General features: G+C 44.3%; 1 protein-coding gene across 1 annotated transcript in view; it reads left to right on the forward strand.

The window, feature by feature from the left end:
• LOC140455522 (complement C4-A-like) overlaps window positions 1-21,210 on the forward strand; it is a 271,191-nt gene that overhangs the window by 194,544 nt on the left and 55,437 nt on the right. The window contains exons 29-30 of the mRNA XM_072550468.1: window positions 4,413-4,627; window positions 18,790-18,951. Coding sequence (XP_072406569.1) covers window positions 4,413-4,627; window positions 18,790-18,951 — 377 coding nt within the window. The remainder of the gene's footprint in view (window positions 1-4,412; window positions 4,628-18,789; window positions 18,952-21,210) is intronic.

Consider the following 21,210-nt stretch of genomic DNA (forward strand, 5'->3'; position numbering starts at 1 on the left):
GTCTTCTCCTGATGTCCCCATGGGTGTCTTTCCTCCTTGGTGGTTGGTCTCGAGTTACCACCCCTGAGGTTGGTGTTGTGGTGATTCTTATACTTAGAAGTCTTTGTGTCCTTTTGGAGGGTCCTCAATGTCCACCAATAAATCGATCAGGGTTCGATCATCCAGGTGCTGACATGTTGATGGCGGGATGGCCCCTAAGCATTCATTCCTGGAGGTGTTGGGGACATGTAGCCCTCTCCAAGTAAGGGTGTGGGGCACCCCTGTGTCTGGCAAACAAGTGGATGATTCCCATTGTCCTCGGGATGTCATGCAGGTCAATTCCATTCTATTCAAATTCAAGTGTTGTCTGCAGCTGATGGGACAGTGGCAAAATGTCTGTCTGTAGCTGCAGCCTGTCTGGATTCTGCAGCATGTTTATCCTCGAGTCTGAGCAGAGACTCTGTTGGCCAAGGTTTGTCTCAGTTCCCCTGTGTGCCTCATTTATTGTCCATTTTGCATACGTCCATCATTTTGAGCAGCCTGTAATAGGACGGGCAGTACTGTCGAAGTCTTCAGGCCTGAAAGAAAGCATACAAAGAATTTTTGCAAGGTTTATGAAGGTTTGTAGCTCAGGTTCTGCGACAAACACTGACCAAATACTTAACTACACCAGCAACCATCCCAACACACACAACCGAAGCTGTATCAGAACACTATTCCAAAGAGCCACCACACACACTGTAGCACAAATGAACTTTGGAAAACAGAGGAGAACCACCTATACAATGTATTCAAGAAGAACGGATACTCAAAAAATACAGTCCGCAGATTCTTCAAGAACAAACCACGACAAGCAGACCAAACACAGCCAGAAACCCTAACCACCTTACCAAACATCAAAGAAGTTTCAGAAATGACAGCCAGACTACTAAGACCCCTCGGAATCCTAGTAGCACACAAACCCACCAACACTCTCAAACAAAAACTAACAAACTTAAAAGACCGAGTACAACCCATGGACAAAACCAATGTTGTCTACAAAATTCCGTGCAAGGACTGCCACAAACACTACGTAGGACAAACAGGAAGAAAGTTAGCCACCAGGATACACGAACACCAGCTAGCCACAAAAAGACACAACCCTCTCTCCCTTGCAGCCCGACACACGGATGAAAAAAACCAGGACTTCGACTGGGATAACACATCTATCCTGGGACAGGCTAAGCAAAGACATGCCAGAGAATTCCCTGAGGCCTGGCCCTCCAACCACAATGCCATAAACAAACACATAGACCTAGATACCATCCATCAACCCCTCAGAAAACGAACAGGAAATGACATCATCACAAACCCCAGGAACCCCATCCAGGACAAACATATAAATAGAAAGCAGGAGACAAGAGCTTCGCTTCACTTGGAGATCGCCACTGATGATGCTACCTAGCCAGGTAATGAAACGTCTGGATATCAAACCTACAGCCTAAATTGCAGATGAAACCATGACTTGATCTCCATAACCCATCCCTCAAATTGATGTTGGAAATGCCTTCTGATGAATAATCCCAGAGGTTAGCTGGTATCCAATCTTCAAACAGTTTCACATTGATAGGATAATTGTTAATTGTCAGTTAGTTGGCTGTTCTTTGTCTCTCGTAATCATGATTGCACATCAAATCAGTGGGGGGAGTGGGGAATGTATTTGAGACATGATGAAGTCAGAGAACTGTTGTAATCAATGAATATCAATAGTATGTTGTCATTGTAATTTTTGAAATTAATGGAAATGTTATTGATGTCGCTTGCTGGGCCAGCATGAACTATCAATCCTTAATGACTATTGACAAGGTGAAGGAAAATTTGCCCCTTGAACAGCCACAATGAATGTTGTGTGGATTGAACTGCTAAGAAGGGAGATTCATTATATTTACTCAGTGAAAATGAAGTCATGGTGACACTGTTCCACATCAGGATGGTGCTCGTTTTGTCAGGGAACATGCACATTCTGGAGCTCCTCTTTATTTCTCTCTGGGTGAGAGGAATTTCATGATTATAAGGTACTGTACTGTGGAAGGAGTTTGGTGAGTTGGTGCACTGTATATTTGTAACTCCCTTTCACAAACAGCAGTTGATGATACAGCCGGTCGCAACATTGAATTCAACAACTTCAGATGATTATCCCATCTTGACCCCTCTGTTTTCATTCTGCTCCATAATTTTATTTCATTTATTTTTTTTATATATTTTTTCTGTACCTCTTATTTCTTGATTGTCTCTCTTTCTCTTGCTCCCCACTCTCTCATCACCTTTTTCCCTCTCCTCTTCCACCTTTGCTACCCTTCTCCCCTGTTTTCCATTTTGCCTCTGCTTCTCCCATCTCCCCATCCCCCACAAAGTTTGTCACACAGCACTGGCCTCAGCCTTGGTCATTCACATCTCCTAATCTCCCTTTCATCTCTCTATGCACTGTCATTATCACTTCTTTATTGCTATCCTTGCTTCTGGAGCCATGACTCACCTTCTCTCAGCCTCGTATAAGATTAGATTGCTTACAGTGTGGAAACAGGCCCTTCGGCCCAACAAGTCCACAACGCCCCGCCGAAGCGCAACCCACCCATACCCCTACATTTACCCCTTACCTAACACTATGTGCAATTTAACATGACCAATTCACCTGACCTGCACATCTTTGGACTGTGGGAGGAAACCGGAGCACCCGGAGGAAACCCACGCAGACACGGGGAGGACATGCAAACTCCACACAGTCAGTCACCTGAGGTGGGAATTGAACCCAGGTCTCTGGCGCTGTGAGGCAGCAATACTAACCACTGTGCCACCGTGCCACCCTATAAAAACTCCCTATTTCCCTTTTTTTTTAGCTTTTAGGGTCAGTTAGACTCACAATGTCAGCTCTTGTCTCTCCTTACAGATACTGCCAGACCTGCTGAGGTTTTCCAGCATTTTCTCTTTTGGTTTCAGATTCCAGCATCCGCTTTTAAGGAGTTGATGATAGATCAATTGTTAATTTTAAATCTGAAAGTGATTTCTTTTGGTGAGACAAAGATTTTTTTTGGTGAGGGTTGTAGACCAACAGTCGTATGGAAGTAGGCCACAGTTCAGTTGGTAATCTCATTGAATGGTGGAATAGGCTTAAAGGGCTGAATGATCTACGTGTTTTCCTATATTTCTGTTTGTTTTGTAAGAGTTGGCATGGAGCAATGGGATGTTTTGACTGCATTGCTGTCAATTATCATGAGCATTATGGGAGTCACACTCATCCAGGCAATTGAAGAGTATTTCGTTGACTTCCAGACTTGTACTTTCTACGCGGTCAACAGGGACTGAGAAATCCAAAACTAGTTAAGTGCTATAGAACCCATTCTCTCTGATCTATGGTTCCAGCCACATTGATTATAGAACTGTTCCAGTTTAGTTTTAGACCAATGTTAACCTTTAATACATTTTGGAACTTAGAACTTAGAATCCTACAGTGTGAAAACAGGCCCTTCGGCCCAGCAGGTCCACACTGACCCTCCAAACAGTAACCCACCCTGACTCATTCCCTTATTTCTCGACATTTCCCTCTGACCAATACACCTAACACTGTGGGCAATTTAGCACGGCCAATCCACCGAACCAGCACATCTTTGGATTGTGGGAGGAAACTGAAGCACCCACGCAGACGCGGGGAGAATGTGCAAACTCCACACACGCAGTTGCCCGAGGCTGGTATCAAATCTAGGCCCGTGGTGCTGTGAGGCTGCAGTGCCAACCATTGATCCACCATGCCACCCCAGTGCTACAGTTTCCAGCAGGAGCATCATAGTAGCCTACAATACAGAAGAAATTGGTTCTCAAGCTCATGGATTCTGCACCAGTCAAAAACAAGCACCAATTATTCGATCCTCATTTCCAATACTTGGCCCGTAGCCGAATACAGTTTGAATCGTAAGTGCACATTTAAAAACAAAAGTAGGGATAATGTTACGGTAATGACATTGAATGTTACGATATGATTGTCACTTTCTCTTCGGTTGGAACTGATTGCTGCTTAGCATGTGTGGTGCAAATGTTACTTATCCTTTATCACGCCCAGCTTGATACATGTCCAAGTCTGGGCATGAGTTTTCATAGCTGAAAATGTGTTGCTGGAAAAGCGCAGCAGGTCAGGCAGCATCCAAGGAACAGGAGAATCGACGTTTCGGGCATAAGCCCTTCTTCAGGACCCGAAAGCTCATCCTGGATCCTTTCAATTCGAAGGTGCCTCTTTTTTTCAACCAAAAGGACCCATCACTGAGCTGGAAGCACAGGAAATGTTGTAGACATCAGTGATGAGGTCTTCACCAGCAAAACCATTGTTCTGTTGGTCAAATGCAAAATAAAATCCTTGTCCTATCAGCTTTATTCTCAGCTAATTCCTTTTTTCCAAATGACAGATTCGGATGTTCGTTACTGGGAAGCTGACAAAACACTGTTGGAGAGTGAGAAGCTGTATTCAGTTGAAACAGCACAGGCTTCAGCTCTAACCGTGGAAACCACTGCATATGCCTTACTTCAGGCATTGTCAAGGGATGACATTGACTATGCAGCACCAATTGTGAGGTGGCTAACTCAGCAGCAAAACTATGGTGGGGGATTTCAATCGACACAGGTAAATGCTTGACTTCCTGCTGACAGGCATTCAGATATTCCCATTGCTGTTAATGTTAATAACAGGCATTCAGATATTCCACTGCTGTTAATGTTAATAACAGGCATTCAGGTATTCCCATTGCTGTTAATGTTAATAACAGGCATTCAGATATTCCCATTGCTGTTAATGTTTATAACAGGCATTCAGGTATTCCCACTGCTGTTAACGTTAATAACAGGCATTCAGATATTCCCACTGCTGTTAACGTTTATAACAGGCATTCAGATATTCCCATTGCTGTTAATGTTTATAACAGGCATTCAGATATTCCCATTGCTGTTAATGTTTATAACAGGCATTCAGGTATTCCCACTGCTGTTAACGTTAATAACAGGCATTCAGATATTCCCACTGCTGTTAACATTAATAACAGGCATTCAGATATTCCCACTGCTGTTAATGTTAATAACAGGCATTCAGATATTCCCATTGCTGTTAATGTTTATAACAGGCATTCAGATATTCCCACTGCTGTTAATGTTTATAACAGGCATTGAGGTACTCCCATGGCTGTTAATGTTTATAACAGGCATTCAGATATTCCCATGGCTGTTAATGTTTATAACAGGCATTCAGGTATTCCCATGGCTGTTAATGTTTATAACAGGCATTCAGATATTCCCATGGCTGTTAATGTTTATAACAGGCATTCAGATATTCCCATTGCTGTTAATGTTAATAACAGGCATTCAGATATTCCCACTGCTGTTAATGTTTATAACAGGCATTCAGATATTCCCACTGCTGTTAATGTTTATAACAGGCATTCAGATATTCCCACTGCTGTTAATGTTTATAACAGGCATTGAGATACTCCCATGGCTGTTAATGTTTATAACAGGCATTCAGATATTCCCACTGCTGTTAATGTTTATAACAGGCATTCAGATATTCCCACTGCTGTTAATGTTTATAACAGGCATTGAGGTACTCCCATGGCTGTTAATGTTTATAACAGGCATTCAGGTATTCCCATGGCTGTTAATGTTTATAACAGGCATTCAGATATTCCCATGGCTGTTAATGTTTATAACAGGCATTCAGATATTCCCATTGCTGTTAATGTTAATAACAGGCATTCAGATATTCCCACTGCTGTTAATGTTTATAACAGGCATTCAGATATTCCCACTGCTGTTAATGTTTATAACAGGCATTCAGATATTCCCACTGCTGTTAATGTTTATAACAGGCATTGAGATACTCCCATGGCTGTTAATGTTTATAACAGGCATTCAGATATTCCCACTGCTGTTAATGTTTATAACAGGCATTCAGATATTCCCACTGCTGTTAATGTTTATAACAGGCATTGAGATACTCCCATGGCTGTTAATGTTTATAACAGGCATTCAGATATTCCCATGGCTGTTAATGTTTATAACAGGTGTCTTTTCTTTGCTGAAATTCCGTCTAAGACTTTCACCTTAAACATATATCCCCTTGTTAATGGACCTCTTGCTAAGGGGGGAGTGGCTTCTTTCTATTTATCTTACCTCCACCCCTCGTAATCCAGAAGCCTCACCCCAGTAAGGACTCCACTCAACCTTCTCTACTCCAAAGAAAACAACCCAACTTTAAGGGCAGCATGGTGGCACAGTGGTTAGCACTGCTGCCTCACAGCGCCAGAGACCTGGGTTCAATTCCCGCCTCAGGCCACTGACTGTGTGGAGTTTGCACATTCTCCCCGTGTCTGCGTGGGTTTCCTCCGGGTGCTCCGGTTTCCTCCCACAGTCCAAAGATATGCAGGTCAGGTGAGTTGGCCATGCTAAATTGCCTGGCCATGCTAAATTGCCCGTAGTGTTAGGTAAGGGGTAGATGTAGGGGTCTGGGTGGGTTGCGCTTCGGCGGGGCGGTGTGGACTTGTTGGGCCGAAGGGCCTGTTTCCACACTGTAAGTAATCTAATCTAAAAAATTTGATCCAGACTCTCCACAGAGTTGAAATCCTTTAACCCAGATAACAACCTGGTGGATGTCGCCCACACACACTCCACAGTGGGAAGGCGAGAACTGCACACAGTACTCCAGTTGTGGCCGAGCCAAAGCCCTGCACAACTGCTCGGCCGTCTGCTTTCTTAACTGTCCTTTTAAGCTGCCATGCCATGTCCAGGTATCTGTGCACAAGCACCCCAAGATTATACTGTTCCTCTGTCCTTCCTAATATCCTGCCAATTACTGTATGAGTTTTCTTCTTCGTCGAAGAGTGTGGTGCTGGAAAAGCACAGCCAGCCAGGCAGCATCCGAGGAGCAGGAGAATCAACATTTCAAGTGTAAGGTCTTCATCAGGAAGAACTTCATTCCTGATGTAGACCTTATGTTTGAAATGTCGACTCTGATCTCCAATACCTGCGGTCCTCACCTTCTCCTAGATGATTGGTCTTCCTATTTGTTCTTCCCGATTGCATCACCTACACTTATCAGGGTTAACATTCCATGTACCACCGGCCTGCCCCTTTGATCAATCTGTAACTTTGGATCCAACTGGGTGACACAGTGGCTCAGTGTTTAGCACTGCTGCCTCACAGCGCTAGGGTCCCAGGTTCAATTCCTGCCTCAGGCAAATATCTGTGTGGAGTTTGCACACTCTCCCCGTGACTGCGCAGATTTCCTCTGGATGCTCCGGTTTCATCCCACAGTCCAAAGATATACAAGTTAGGTGAATTGGCCATGCTAAATTGTCCCATAGTGTTCAGGCATGTGTAGTTTAGGTGCATGAGTCAGAGGAAATGTAAATGTAATAGGGAATGAGTCTGGATGGGATACTCTTTGGAGGGTTGGTGCAGACTTGTTGGGCCAAATGGCCTGTTTCCACACTAGGGGGTTCTATGATTCGATGAACTTGCTGTATGACCTTGGACCCCACAGCCTTGACCTTCTCTATCAGTTTCCCATGTGGGACCTTGTCAAAGGCTTTGCTGAAATCCATATGCACTACACCAACTGCACGACCCTCATCTCCACACTCTGTCACCTCATTGAGGCTTAGATTAGATTCCCTACGATGTGGAAACAGGCCATTTGACCTAGCAAGTCCACACCCACCCTCCGAAGAGTAACCCACCCAGACCCATTTCCCTCTGACTAATGCACCTAACACTATGGGCAATTTAGCACGGCCAATTCATCTTTGGATTGTGGGAGGAAACCGGAGCACCAGGAGGAAACCCATGCAGACACGGGGGGAGTATGCAAAGTCCACACGGACATTTGCCTGAGGCAGGAATTGAACCTGGGACCCTGGCGCTGTGAGGCAGCAGTGCTAAACACTGAGCCACTGTGCCTTTTGTGAACCATGACCACCATGCCCCAACCCCCGCCCACCCCCCGACAAAGCTATGCTAAGCATTGCTGATCAGACCTCACTTCTCTAACTGGAAATTAAGCCTGCCCTTCCAAACTTGCTCCAATATTTACCCCTGCACTGATAGGAGACTCACCAGTCTGGAAGACCCTGCTTTGCCTTTATCACACATTGTGACGAGTGGAACCATCTGAGCTGTACTCCAGTCCTCTGGTGCTGCCCCTGTGGCTAGAGATGTTTGAAAGCTCTGCATTGAGACCAATGGGATTTCTTCCCTCATCTCCCACAGCGTCTAACTCATCCAGACCTGGGATTGTCCAATTTTAAATGCACTAAAAATTCTAGTACCTCCCCACTCACTATTAAACCTGCTCAAGAACCCTCACAGTCTATCTTCCCAAATCCACCTTCTCCTGAATGAAGGCTGATGTGAAGTCCTTACTTAATAACTGACAAATGCCCTCTGCTTCAAGTCACAGATTTGCCCCTTAGTCCCACTATTTCCCTGGTTTTTCTCTTCCCTCATACACTTGTGGAAGATTTTGGGTTTCTCCCTAATTCGCATCTTGCTCACCAATGTTGGTTAAATGTCCTCGTTTTGATCTCCTAATTGCTTTGGCAAGCTTCCCCTGTGCACAAAACATCATCATCATTGGCTTTCCCTCACAGACATGGGTGATTCTCCTCTACCCTCAGGATACGTCCATTGGTGGCTATTGTAAGCTCTGTTACACTTACAGAAGGTTGTTGAGGGAAGGGATGGGCGGGGAAATTAATGTGGCATTGTGCTCCTTTCGCTGTTTTTGTCTGGCTTCCACTTTTTTTTCCAAAGGCGAGTCTCAATGTGTTTGACATATTCCCGGATGCTCCTCTTCTGCTTTAAACAGTCTTGGGCCAGTGATTCCCAGGTGTCAGGGGAATGCCACTCTTGAGTTTATCAGCTCTTCCTTTATCTACCTGGGGCTCATCCGCTGTTTTAAGCTGGAAATAGAGCATCTGCTTGGGGGGGGGTCTCGTGTCAGTCAAAAGGATGATACACCCGGCCCATCGTAGCTGCTTATGGGTGGGCAGTGCCTTGATGCTGGGTGATATTAGCCTAATCGAGGATAATGGTGTTTGTGCATCTATACAGTTCACTGGGACTCCATTGATTTGCTCCTTTGATACCTGTTATACACCTCCCTTTTCCTTTCTTTAAAATCTGATCCTGAACGTTTATAGACCTCCAGGGCTATTGGCTTATTGTTCCTATATTTAACCTTAAAAAGAACATATTTGACCTATATTGTCCTCAACAATTTTTGAACACTCCTGCTGTTCTGCTATAGATTAAGTAACTGCTTCTTATCTACTTTGAAAAATTTTTTAGATTGCCTACAGTGTGGAAACAGGCCCTTCGGCCCAACAAGTCCACACCAACCCGCCGAAGCTCAACCCACCCATACCCCTACACTTACCCCTTCACCTAACACTACTGGCAATTTAGCATGGCCAATTCACCTTACCTGCACATAGAACATAGAACATAGAACATAGAAGAATACAGCGCAGTACAGGCCCTTCAGCCCTCGATGTTGCGCCGATCAAAGCCCACCTAACCTACACTAACCCACTATCCTCCATATACCTATCCAATGCCCGCTTAAATACCCATAAAGAGGGAGAATCCACTACTGCTACTGGCAGGGCATTCCATGAACTTACGACTCGCTGAGTGAAGAACCTACCCCTAACATCAGTCCTATATCTACCCCCCCTTAATTTAAAGCTATGCCCCCTTGTAATAGCTGACTCCATACGTGGAAAAAGGTTCTCACTGTCAACCCGATCTAACCCCCTAATCATCTTGTACACCTCTATCAAATCACCCCTAAACCTTCTTTTCTCCAATGAAAACAACCCCAAGTGCCTCAGCCTTTCCTCATAGGATTTTCCTACCATACCAGGCAACATCCTGGTAAACTTCCTCTGCACCCGTTCCAGTGCCTCCACATCCTTCCTATAGTATGGCGACCAAAACTGCACACAATATTCCAGATGCGGCCGCACCAGAGTCTTATACAACTGCAGCATAACCTCAGGACTCCGGAACTCAATTCCTCTACCAATAAAAGCCAGTACGCCATATGCCTTCTTCACTGCACTATTTACCTGGGTGGCAACTTTCAGAGATCTGTGTACATGGACACCAAGATCCCTCTGCTCTTCCACACTACCAAGTAGTCTACCATTAGCCCAGTAATCCATCTTTTTATTACTCTTACCAAAGTGAATCACTTCACACTTAGCTACATTGAACTCCATTTGCCACCTTTCTGCCCAGCTCTGCAGCTTCTCTATATCCCGCTGTAACCTGCCATATCCTTCCTCACTGTCTACAACTCCTCCGACTTTCGTATCATCTGCAAACTTGCTCACCCAACCTTCTAACCCTTCCTCCAGGTCATTTATAAAAATGACAAACAGCAATGGTCCCAAAACAGATCCTTGCGGAACACCGCTAGTGACGGCACTCCAAGATGAACCTTTGCCATCAACTACTACCCTCTGTCTTCTTCCAGAGAGCCAATTCCTAATCCAAACCTCCAACTCACCCTCAATGCCATATCTCTGTATTTTCTGCAGTAGCCTACCATGGGGGACCTTATCAAACGCCTTACTAAAATCCATATATACCACATCTACCGCTTTCCCCTCATCTACCTCCTTAGTCACCTTCTCAAAGAATTCAATAAGGTTTGTGAGGCACGACCTGCCCTTCACAAAACCATACTGACTATCCTTGATCACATCATTCTTATCCAGATGTGCATAAATCCTATCCCTTACAATTCTCTCTAAGACTTTGCCCACAACATCTTTGAACTGTAGGAGGAAACCAGAGCAAACCCGCACAGACAGGGGGAGAATGTACAAACTCCACACAGTCAGTCACCTGAGGTGGGATTTGAACCTGAGTCCCTGGTGCTGTGAGGCAGCAGTGCTAGCCACCGTGCCACCCACTTATCTTCCCAAATTAGAATAAAATCGAACTTCCCAAAATCCAATTTTTCCCAATCCCTTTTTTTTTTCCCTTTCTCATAATTAATTTTAAACATATTACATTGTGTTCGCCATCACTCACACCTCAAACACATGTCAAGCTTTGTTCCCCAGTATTTGGTCCAGTACTGCAGGACCATTTACATGCTTGGAGAGAAAGCTATCCTGAATACTTTGTCAAGAAACCTGCACCTTCTGAACCATTATTGGTGTCTTCACACATTCAATTTTCAAAGGCTATGGATAGAAAGCTGGAGAATGAGACTCATTTGGCAGTTCACACAGACACAGTGGTTGGAATGGTCTCCCTCTGTGCTGTAAATTCTATGATAATATGATTCAGTAAATTGTCTACGTATCTTCTCTTCCTTTCCCTGCTGACTGTTTTGGGGCCTATAATACATTCCTCACAGTAACACTGCCCCCTTTTCATTCTAAACTCTATTGGACAAAGCCTCATTTGACAACTCTTCAAAGATATCATCCCTTCTCATTCAAAGAACTGATTCTTTCATTAATAATGTGACACCGTATCCTCTTTTATGCTTTCTTCTATCCCACCTGAAGATCCTAGATCCCAAAATGTTGTGTTGGTACTCCTGTCCGTCCCTCAACCCTGTCTCTGTAATACAAGAACAACGCAATTCATCCTGTCAATCTGCATCCTTATCTCATCTGTCTTTCTATAGTACACCGAACAGTAAAAGTGAAGTCACATAGCCTGCCCTGCACCAGCACCTGACAAAATAGCTTAAGTTCTTCCTAACAGCGTTAGTAAACTTTCTGGCTCAGAGGTTTACTCCTTTCAATGGATGAGGTGAAAGTGAGGGCTGCAGATACTGGAGATCAGAGTTGAAGAGTGTTGCTGGAAAAGCACAGCAGGTCAGGCAGCATCCGAGGAGCAGGAGAGTCGATGCTTCGAGCAAAAGCCCTTCATCAGCCTTATTCCAGTTGAAAGACTTAGCTCAAAACATTGATTCTCCTGCTCCTCGGATGCTGCCTGACCTGCTGTGCTTTTCCAGCGCCAAACTTTTCAACTCCTTTTTCTACAGAACCCTCACCCCCTCACAATAGCAACAGGGAGGATCAGATTGGGAGGCAGAGTTTGGAGAGGTGCAGAAGTAACAAGGTTGTTGTCATGGCTTTGACAAAGGGTCAGTTAGACTCGAAACGTCAGCTCTTTTCTCTCCTTACAGATGCTGCCAGACCTACTGAGATTTTCCAGCATTTTCTCTTTTGTTGTCATGGCTAACTTGCGAAAATACCTACTGATTAGCGCTGGATAGGTTTGTCCCACTGAGGCAAGGAAGGGATGGTAGGTTGAAAGAACCTTGGTTGACAAGGGATGTGGAACATCGAGTCAAGAGGAAGAAGAAAACTTACTTAAGGTTGAAGAAGTAAGGATCAGAAAGGTCTTTAGAGGGTTTCAAGGTAGCCAGGAAGGAACTGAAGAATGGACTTAGGAGAGCGAGCAGGAGGCATTCAAAAGATTTAGTGGGTAGAATTAAGGAGGAGAAAGTGAGGGCTGCAGATGCTGGAGATTAGAGCTGAAAATGTGTTGCTGGAAAAGCGCAGCAGGTCAGGCAGCATCCAAGGAACAGGAGAATCGACGTTTCGGGCATCAGCCCTTCTTCAGGAATGAGGAAAGTGTCTCCAGCAGGCTAAGATAAAAGGTAGGGAGGAGGGACTTGGGGAGGGGCGTTGGGAATGCGATAGGTGGAGGGAGGTCAAGGTGAGGGTGATAGGCCGGAGTGGGGTGGGGGGCGAAGAGGTCAGGAAGAAGATTGCAGTTTAGGAAGGCGGTGCTGAGTTTGAGGGATTTGACTGAGACAAGGTGGGGGGAGGGGAAATGAGGAAACTGGAGAAATCTGAGTTCATCCCTTGTGGTTGGAGGGTTCCTAGGCGGAAGATGAGGCGCTCTTCCTCCAACCGTCGTGTTGCTATGGTCTGGCGATGGAGGAGTCCAAGGACCTGTATGTCCTTGGTGGAGTGAGAGGGGGAGTTGAAGTGTTGAGCCACGGGGTGGTTGGGTTGGTTGGTCCGGGTGTCCCAGAGGTGTTCTCTGAAACGTTCCGCAAGTAGAATTAAGGAAAATCCTAAGGCATTCTACACAAGAGGATGGCCAGTGTGAGGGTAGGGCCAATCAGGGATGGTGCTTGGAGTCGGAGGAGGTAGGGGAGGTCCTTAATCAATACTTTGCTTCAGTATTCACTACTGAGAGGACCTTGACATTTCTGTGGACAGCATGACTCAGGCTGGTATGCTAGAACAAGTTGATGTTAGGAAGGAGGAGGTGCTGAAAATTTCGAAAAACCTAAGGATAGATGAATCACCTGGGCCAAACGGGATATACCCAAGGTTACTACAGGAAGTGAGAGAAGAGATTGCTGTGACTTTGATGATGATTTTTACGTCCTAACTGTCCTCTGGAGTAGCACCAGATGATTGATGGGTGGCAAATATTATTCCCTTGTTCAAGAAAGGGAATAGGGACAATCCTGGAAATTATAGACCAGTCGGTTATATATCTGTGGTGGGCAAAGTATTGGAGAGGATTCTGAGAGACAGGATTTATGATGACTTGGAAAACCATAACTTGATTTGTGATAGTCAGCACAGCTTTTGTGATGGGCACAACTCACAAACCTTATTAAATTCTTTGAGGATATGACAAACACATTAGAGAGTCATAGAGATGTACAGCACGAAACAGACCCTTCGGTCCAACTTGTCCTTGCCAACTAGATATCACAACCCAATCTAGACCCACCTGCCAGCACCCCGGCCCATATCCCTCCAAACCCTTTTTATTCATATTCCCATTCAGATGCCTTTTAAATGTTGCAGTTGTACCAGCCTCCACCACTTCCTCTGGCAACCCATTCCACACACACACCATCCTCTGCATGAAAACATTGTCCCTTAGGTCTCTTTTATATCTTTCCCCTCTCACTCTTAACCAATGCCCTCTAGTTCTGGACTCCCCCACCCCAGGGAAGAGACCTTGTCTATTTATCCTATTCATGCCCCTAATCATTTTATAAACCTCTATAAGGTCGCCGCTCAGCCTCCGGTGCTCCAGGGAAAACAGCCCTAGCCCATTCAACCTCTCTCTATAGTTCAAATCCTCCAACCCTGGCAACATCCTTGTCAATCTTTTCTGAAACCTTTCAAGTTTCACAACATCCTTCTGAAAGGAAGGAGACCAGAACTGCACGCAATATTCCAAAAGTGGCCTCACCAATATCCTGTACAGACACAACATGACCTCCTAACTCCTGTACTCAGTACTCTGACCAATAAAGGAAAGCATGCCAAACACCTTCTTCACTATCCTATCTACCTGTGACTCCATTTTCAAGGAGCCATGAACCTACACCCCAAGGTCTCTTTGTTCTTCAACACTCTCTAGGACCTTAGCAGTAAGTGTTTAAGTCCTGCTAAGATTTGCGTCCCCAAAATGCAGCACCTCACATTTATCTAAATTAAACTCCATCTGCCACTTCTCAGCCCATTGGCCCATCTGGTCAAGATCCCATCGTAATCTGAGGTAACCTTCTTCACTATACCTCGAATTTTGGTGTCATCTGCAAATTTACTAACTGTATCTCCTACGCTCACATCCAAATGATTTCTATAGATAACGAAAAGTAGAGGACCCAGCACCGATCCTTGGGGCACTCCACTGGTCACAGGCCTCCAGTCTGAAAAACAATCTTCCAGCACCACCCTCTGTCTTCTGCCTTTGAGCCAGTTCTGTATCCAAATGGCTAGTTCTCCCTGTATTCCATGAGATGTAACTTTGTTAACCAGTCTCTCATGGGGAACCTTGTCGAACGCCTTCCTGAAGTCCATATAGATCACATCTACTGCTCTGCCCTCATCAATCCTCTGTGTTACTTCCTCAAAAAACTCAATCAGCTTGGTAAGACATGTTTCCCCACACACAACACCATGTCAATTATCCCTAATCAGTCCTTGTCTTTCCAAATACATGTACATCTTGTCCCTCAGAATTCCCTCCAACAACTTGCCCACCAATGTCAGGCTCACTGGTCTATAGTTCCCTGGCTCTGAATGAGTCTCCCATGAGGGACCTCGTTGAATGCCTTACTAAAATCCATGTAAATAACATTGATTGCTTCGACCCTCATCGATCACCTTCGGCACCTCCTTGAAACATTAGTCAAGTTAGTAAGACATGACCTGCCCCACACAAAGCCCATGCTAACTGTCCCTAATTAGGCCTGCTTTTCCACATGAATGCAAATCCTATACTGAAGAATTGCCTCCAACAGCTTCCAATCCACCGATGCAACACTCACCAATCTATTATTTCCTGGATTGTCTCGATTTCCCTTCTTGAACAGAGGAACAACATTCGCTACTTACCAGTCTCCAGGATCTCTCTAGTGGCTAGCATAGATACCAGAAATACCAGTTACTATTGGAAGTCGTATGTTGATGCTTTTGTGTAACTTACATGTTTAGTTTTTAGCCATAGCATTCAAAGCTGTGTAAGAGTATCGCTGCGCAATAGGCAAGTTGCCATGCAGCCTAAGAATCCTACAGCATGGAGACAGGCCCAGCCCAACCAAAATGTTCCATCCACGCTAACCCCATTTCCTTGCACTTAGCCCATATCTTTCCTATCCATGTATTTGTGCAAAGGCCTTTAAATGTTGTTAATGTACCCGCCTCAACTACTTCTGCTGGTCAACAGACTTGGTGCATTCACCTTCTCCCTGCTTTTCAGGATCTTATACACTTGTATCAGCACCCCCCCTTTTTCCCTATCCTCTATACAAACAGTCCTAGCTTATCTAACCTTTCCCCATAACTCAGAGCCTTGAGTCCTGCCAACATTCTTGTAAATGTCTTCTGCACTCTTTCCAGTTTGATAACATCCTTCTTAGAGCAAGGTGACCAAAACTGAACAAAATGTTCCAACTGTGGCCTGACCAATGTCCTGTACATCTGCAACATAACTTCAATACTCAATGCCCTGACCGATGAAGGTCGGTGTACTAAAAATCTTCTTCACTGCCCTGACTCCACTTTCAGAGAACCATGCACCTGAATTCCAATGTCCCTCTGTTCCACTACACTCCTGAAGGCCCTACCATTCACCATGAAACTCCTGCCTTGATTTGACTTTCCAAAATTCACACCCTCACACTTTTCTATATTAAACTCCATTTGACATTTCTCAGCCCACCCCCACTGCTGATCAAAATCCTGCTGCAATTTCCACGCCTCAAAGTCCACAGTACTGTATATTTTAATGTCATCTGCAAACATATTAATCACGCCCTGTACATTCTTATTCAAATCATTGATATAGATAACAAACAGCAGTGGGCCCCTGAGGCGCACCACTAGTCACAGGCCTCCAATCCGACAAGCATCCTTCACTCTTACCCTCTGTTTCCTACCGTCAAGCCAATTGTGTATCCAATTTGCCAGCTCTCCCTGGATTCCATGTGATCTAATCTTCCAGAGCAGCCTATCTGTCAAAGAGCTGAAAAATGTGTTGCTGGAAAAGCGCAGCAGGTCAGGCAGCATCCAAGGAGCAGGAGAATCTACATTTTGGGCATAAGCCTTTCTTCAGGAATGAGGAAAGTGTACCAAGCAGGCTAAGATAAAAGGTAGAGAGGAGGGACTTGGGGGAAGGGCAATGTTAAAGACCTTACTGAAATCCATATAGACTATGTCTACCACCCTTCCCTCATTAACTCTCCTGGTCACGTCATCAAAGAACTCTGAAAAAATTGTGAGGCATTTTCACCCATGCACAAAACCATGCTGACTACTCCTAATCAAACTCCTGTCTTTCCAAATGCATGAATATCTTATCCCTCAGAATCTTGTTAAGTTACTTACCGACCACAGAAGTTAAGCTTACTGGTCAATAGTTCCCAGGCTTTTCTTTGCCTTTCTTGAATAATGGCACAGCATTTGCTACCCCCCAGTCTTCTGGCACCTCACCCTTGGCTAAGGATGATGCAAATATGCCAGCCAAGGCCCTCGCAATTTCTTCTCTCGCCTTTTGCAGCGTTCTTAGATATATTTGGTCAGGACCAGGAGATTTATCCATCTTCATACATCCTAATACGTCTAACATCTCCTCTACTGTGATATGGACTGTCCCCACGATGTCACCACTAACTTGCCCAAATTCTGACATCTTTGTATCTTTCTTAACGCTGAGCACAGAAGTAGTCAATGAGAACCTCGTCCATCTCCTGTGGTTCAACACATACATGCCCAATTTATGATTTGGAGATGCCGGTGTTGGACTGGGGTGTACAAAGTTAAAAATCACACAACACCAGGTTATAGGCCAAAAGGTTTAATTGGAAGCACACGAGCTTTCAGAGTGACGCTCCTTCATCAGGTGATAGTGGAGGACTCAAACGTAGCACAGAAATTCTGTGTTAGGATTGAGCCCTCCACTATCACCTGATGAAGGAGTGTCACTCTGAAAGCTCGTGTGCTTCCAATTAAACCTGTTGGACTATAACCTGGTGTTGTGTGATTTTTAACTATGTATGCCCAATTTAGTCCTTCAGGGGTCCTATTCTTTCTCCAACTATTCTTTTTCCTCTGATATACTTAAAGAATCTCTTTGGGTTCACCCTAATCTTCTCAGAAAAAGTATCTCGTGCTGGCTTTTTGCCCTCTTGGTTTCCTTCTTCAGTAAAGTCCTGCAGTAAACTATGTATTTCCAGGGAACCCCTTGATCCTATGAGCCTGTATCTGACCCAGGCCTTTTTTCTGGTCAAAGCCTCAATATCTCTTGTCATCCAAAGTTCCCTATTCCTGCCCCCCCCTGGTCTTCCACCCTCACAGGAACATATAGACCTTGAACTCACATTATCTCATGTTTCAAGCCCTCACACTTTCTGGAGGTCTGTTTGCCTGCATATAAACTACTCCAATTAAACTCTGCAAGCTCCTGTCTGATTCCATCAAAATTTGTTATTCCCCAATTTAGAACTTGAACCTGTGGACTGGTTTTGTCCCTCTCCATAACTGTTTTAAAATGAACGTAACTATGGTCGCTGGTCCCAAAGTGCTCCCCTACTGTCACCTCTATCACCTGTCCCACGCTGTTTGCCAAGAGTAGGTCGAGTTTTGCCCCCTCCTGATTAGGACCCTCTCTCCACTGCTTGAGGAAACTTTCCTGAATACACTTAACAAATTTTACTCTATCTTTTTTGAGCTACAGGGAGTGGCTGAACAGGCTGGGGCTGTTTTCCCTGGAGCGCCGGAGGCTGAGGGGTGACCTTATAGAGGCTTACAAAATTATGAGAGGCATAGACAGGATAGATAGGCAAAGTCTTTTCCCTGGGACCCGGGTGTCCAGAACTAGAGGGCATAGATTTAGGGTGAGAGGGGAAAGATATAAAAGAGATCTACGGGGCAACGTTTTCACGCAAAGGGTGGTACGTGTATGGAATGAGCTGCCAGAGGAAGTGGTGGAGGCTGGTACAATTGCAACATTTAAGAGGCATTTGGATGGGTATATGAATAGGAAGGGTTTGGAGGAATATGGCCGGGTGAAAATCTGCCATAATGTTGAAAAACCGTGACAATTTTCTATGATCAACATTTCTAAGACATTGCAATGACTATCCTGTGAAATGTAAAATTGGAACTGTATGATAAATTGATATCTGAATTGCAGTCTAGGTCAGTATGCAGGGAAAATGTTTGCCCTTCATATGCTGAAATAATTCCATGAATCTAAAAGTCAGTTTTTGTTTCATTGAAGGACACTGTGATTGCCTTGGAGGGTTTATCACGATATCACATTGCATTTCTGAAGAGGGAAGAAGAAATCAATATGCAAATTCAATTCAATGTTTTTGGAAGCTCCATGGAGAACACAATTCATTTGCGCAGACGTAATGCTCTGAGCGAGAAAGAATTGAAGGTAAGTTTGTAGTTAGGAAAATCACAGCAATTTATGTGACAACTTCTTCATCAATAATGTTCCGTTGCTTTCAAAATGCATTTTCCACTCTGCAAAATAATAATATGTTCGAGCATCATAGGTCTATGGGGTAAGAAATCATACAAAACCCAATCCATTCAGCAACATATTTTACATATAGAGTCATAGAGTCATACAGCATGCAAACAGACCCTTCTGTCCAACCAGTGCATGCCGAACATAATCCCAAACTAAACTAGTTACACCTGCCAGATCCTGGTCCTATTCAGGTGCTTTTGCAAATGTCTTTTCAATGCATAATTTCAGTTATCACACTTTAAATGTTTGCTATAAATTCTGTGTTACGATCGAGCCCTCCGCTATCACCTGATGAAGCAGCGACGCTCCGAAAGCTAGTGTGCTTCCAATTAAACCTGTTGGACTATACCCTGGTGTTGTGTGATTTTTAACTTTGTATACCCCAGTCCAACACTGGCCCCTCCAAATCATTTTTAAAGCATATAATTTTACCCACATCCACCATTTCCTTTGGAAATTCATTCCATATGCAATCCATCCTCTGTAACATCTTGACAAGTTATAAATTCCAGCATAGAAGATGAGGGTAAGGAGGAAATTTTTCTCATGACAAAGAACACAACTTTACCTTTATCCATTGAAGCAAACAGTAATCACAGGTGTCAGGACACAACCAACTGGAGTTCAGCCAAGGTATTCAGCTACCCCCACTCCTTTTTACTGCATGGGCACGGCATGGTAGCTCAGTGGTTAGCACTGCTGTCTCACAGCACCAGGGTCCCAGGTTCAAAGGGGCAACAGGACTGCAACTTATAACTATTGATATCACTACATAACTTAGAACACGCCACGGCGATCTGTGCTGTGGTCCCAATCATTTATACTTTATATATGAATTAGAGAAAAGTGGAATTTTGTCAAATTTGTAGATGCCATAAAAAATAGCATGAACGCAAGGAGTGAAGATGACAGGAAGAGTTTACAAAGTGACAGAGACAGTTTACGTAAACAAGCAAAAAATGACAGAGTAGATATATAATATGGGAAAATGTGAGGGTATACATTTTGACAGGAAGAATAGATAAGGTTACAATGTTTTAAACCTGAAAATGCTACTCAATGCTGGAGAAGAGCATTGATCAAGGAGTCACAATGCAAGAATCACAAATAAATGAGGTTACGATCTTTTCAACCTGAAAATGCTGCTCAATGCTGGAGCAGAGTGATCAAGGAATCATCACGCAAGAATCACAAATAGTGAGTATTCAACTTCAGAGAATAATTTGGTTGGCAAATGGACTTCTGCCAATTATTACCAAGAAAACTGAGTACAAAAATGGCGAGATCTTGCGAAAGCTAAGCAAGGCTTTCGTCAAAATCAAAATGGTATAATGACAACAGTTTTGGTCTCCTAATCTAAATAAAGACACTGATATACGAGACCATACATCCTATGCGAGGTGATGATCTTTGCCTCCTCATTGTCCACTGGGTTAGGGCCAGATGATTGGAGGGTGGCAAATGTTATTCCCTTGTTCAAGAAAGAGAATAGGGATAATCCTGGGAATTACAGACCAATCAGTTTAACGTTGGATGTGGGCAAATTATTGGAGAGGATTCTGAGAGATAATTTATGATTATTTGGAAAAACATAGCTTGATTAGAAATAGCCAGCAAGGCTTTGTGAGGGGCAGATCATGCCTCACAGGACTTATTTAATTCTTTGAGGATGTGAAGAAACACATTAATGTGAAGAAACATCATAGGCAGCACGGTGGCACAGTAGTTAGCACTGCTGCCTCACAGCGCCAGAGACCCAGGTTCAATTCCTGCTTCCGGCGACTGACTGTGTGGAGTTTGCACATTCACCCTGTGTCTGTGTGACACATTTACCCTGTTTCCTCCGGGTGCTCTGGTTTCCTCCCACAGTCCAAAAATGCGCAGGTTACGTGAATTAGCTATGCTAAATTGCCCAATATGTTAGGGGAATGGGGGTGGGTCGGTGTGGACTTGTTGGGCCAAAGGGCCTGTTTCCACGCTGTAAGTAATTTAATCTAATTAATGAAGGTGGAAGGATGTACATTGATTTTAGCAAGACATGGTAGACGGGTTCAGAAATTAAGGAGGCATGGGAAACAGGGAAATTTGGTGGTCTATATATAGAATTGGCTGGCCCATTGAAGACAGAGGGTGGTAGTGGATGGAATGTATTCAGCCTGG

The sequence above is a fragment of the Chiloscyllium punctatum genome, chromosome 30, assembly GCF_047496795.1.
Source record: "Chiloscyllium punctatum isolate Juve2018m chromosome 30, sChiPun1.3, whole genome shotgun sequence".
Taxonomy (NCBI): domain Eukaryota; kingdom Metazoa; phylum Chordata; class Chondrichthyes; order Orectolobiformes; family Hemiscylliidae; genus Chiloscyllium; species Chiloscyllium punctatum.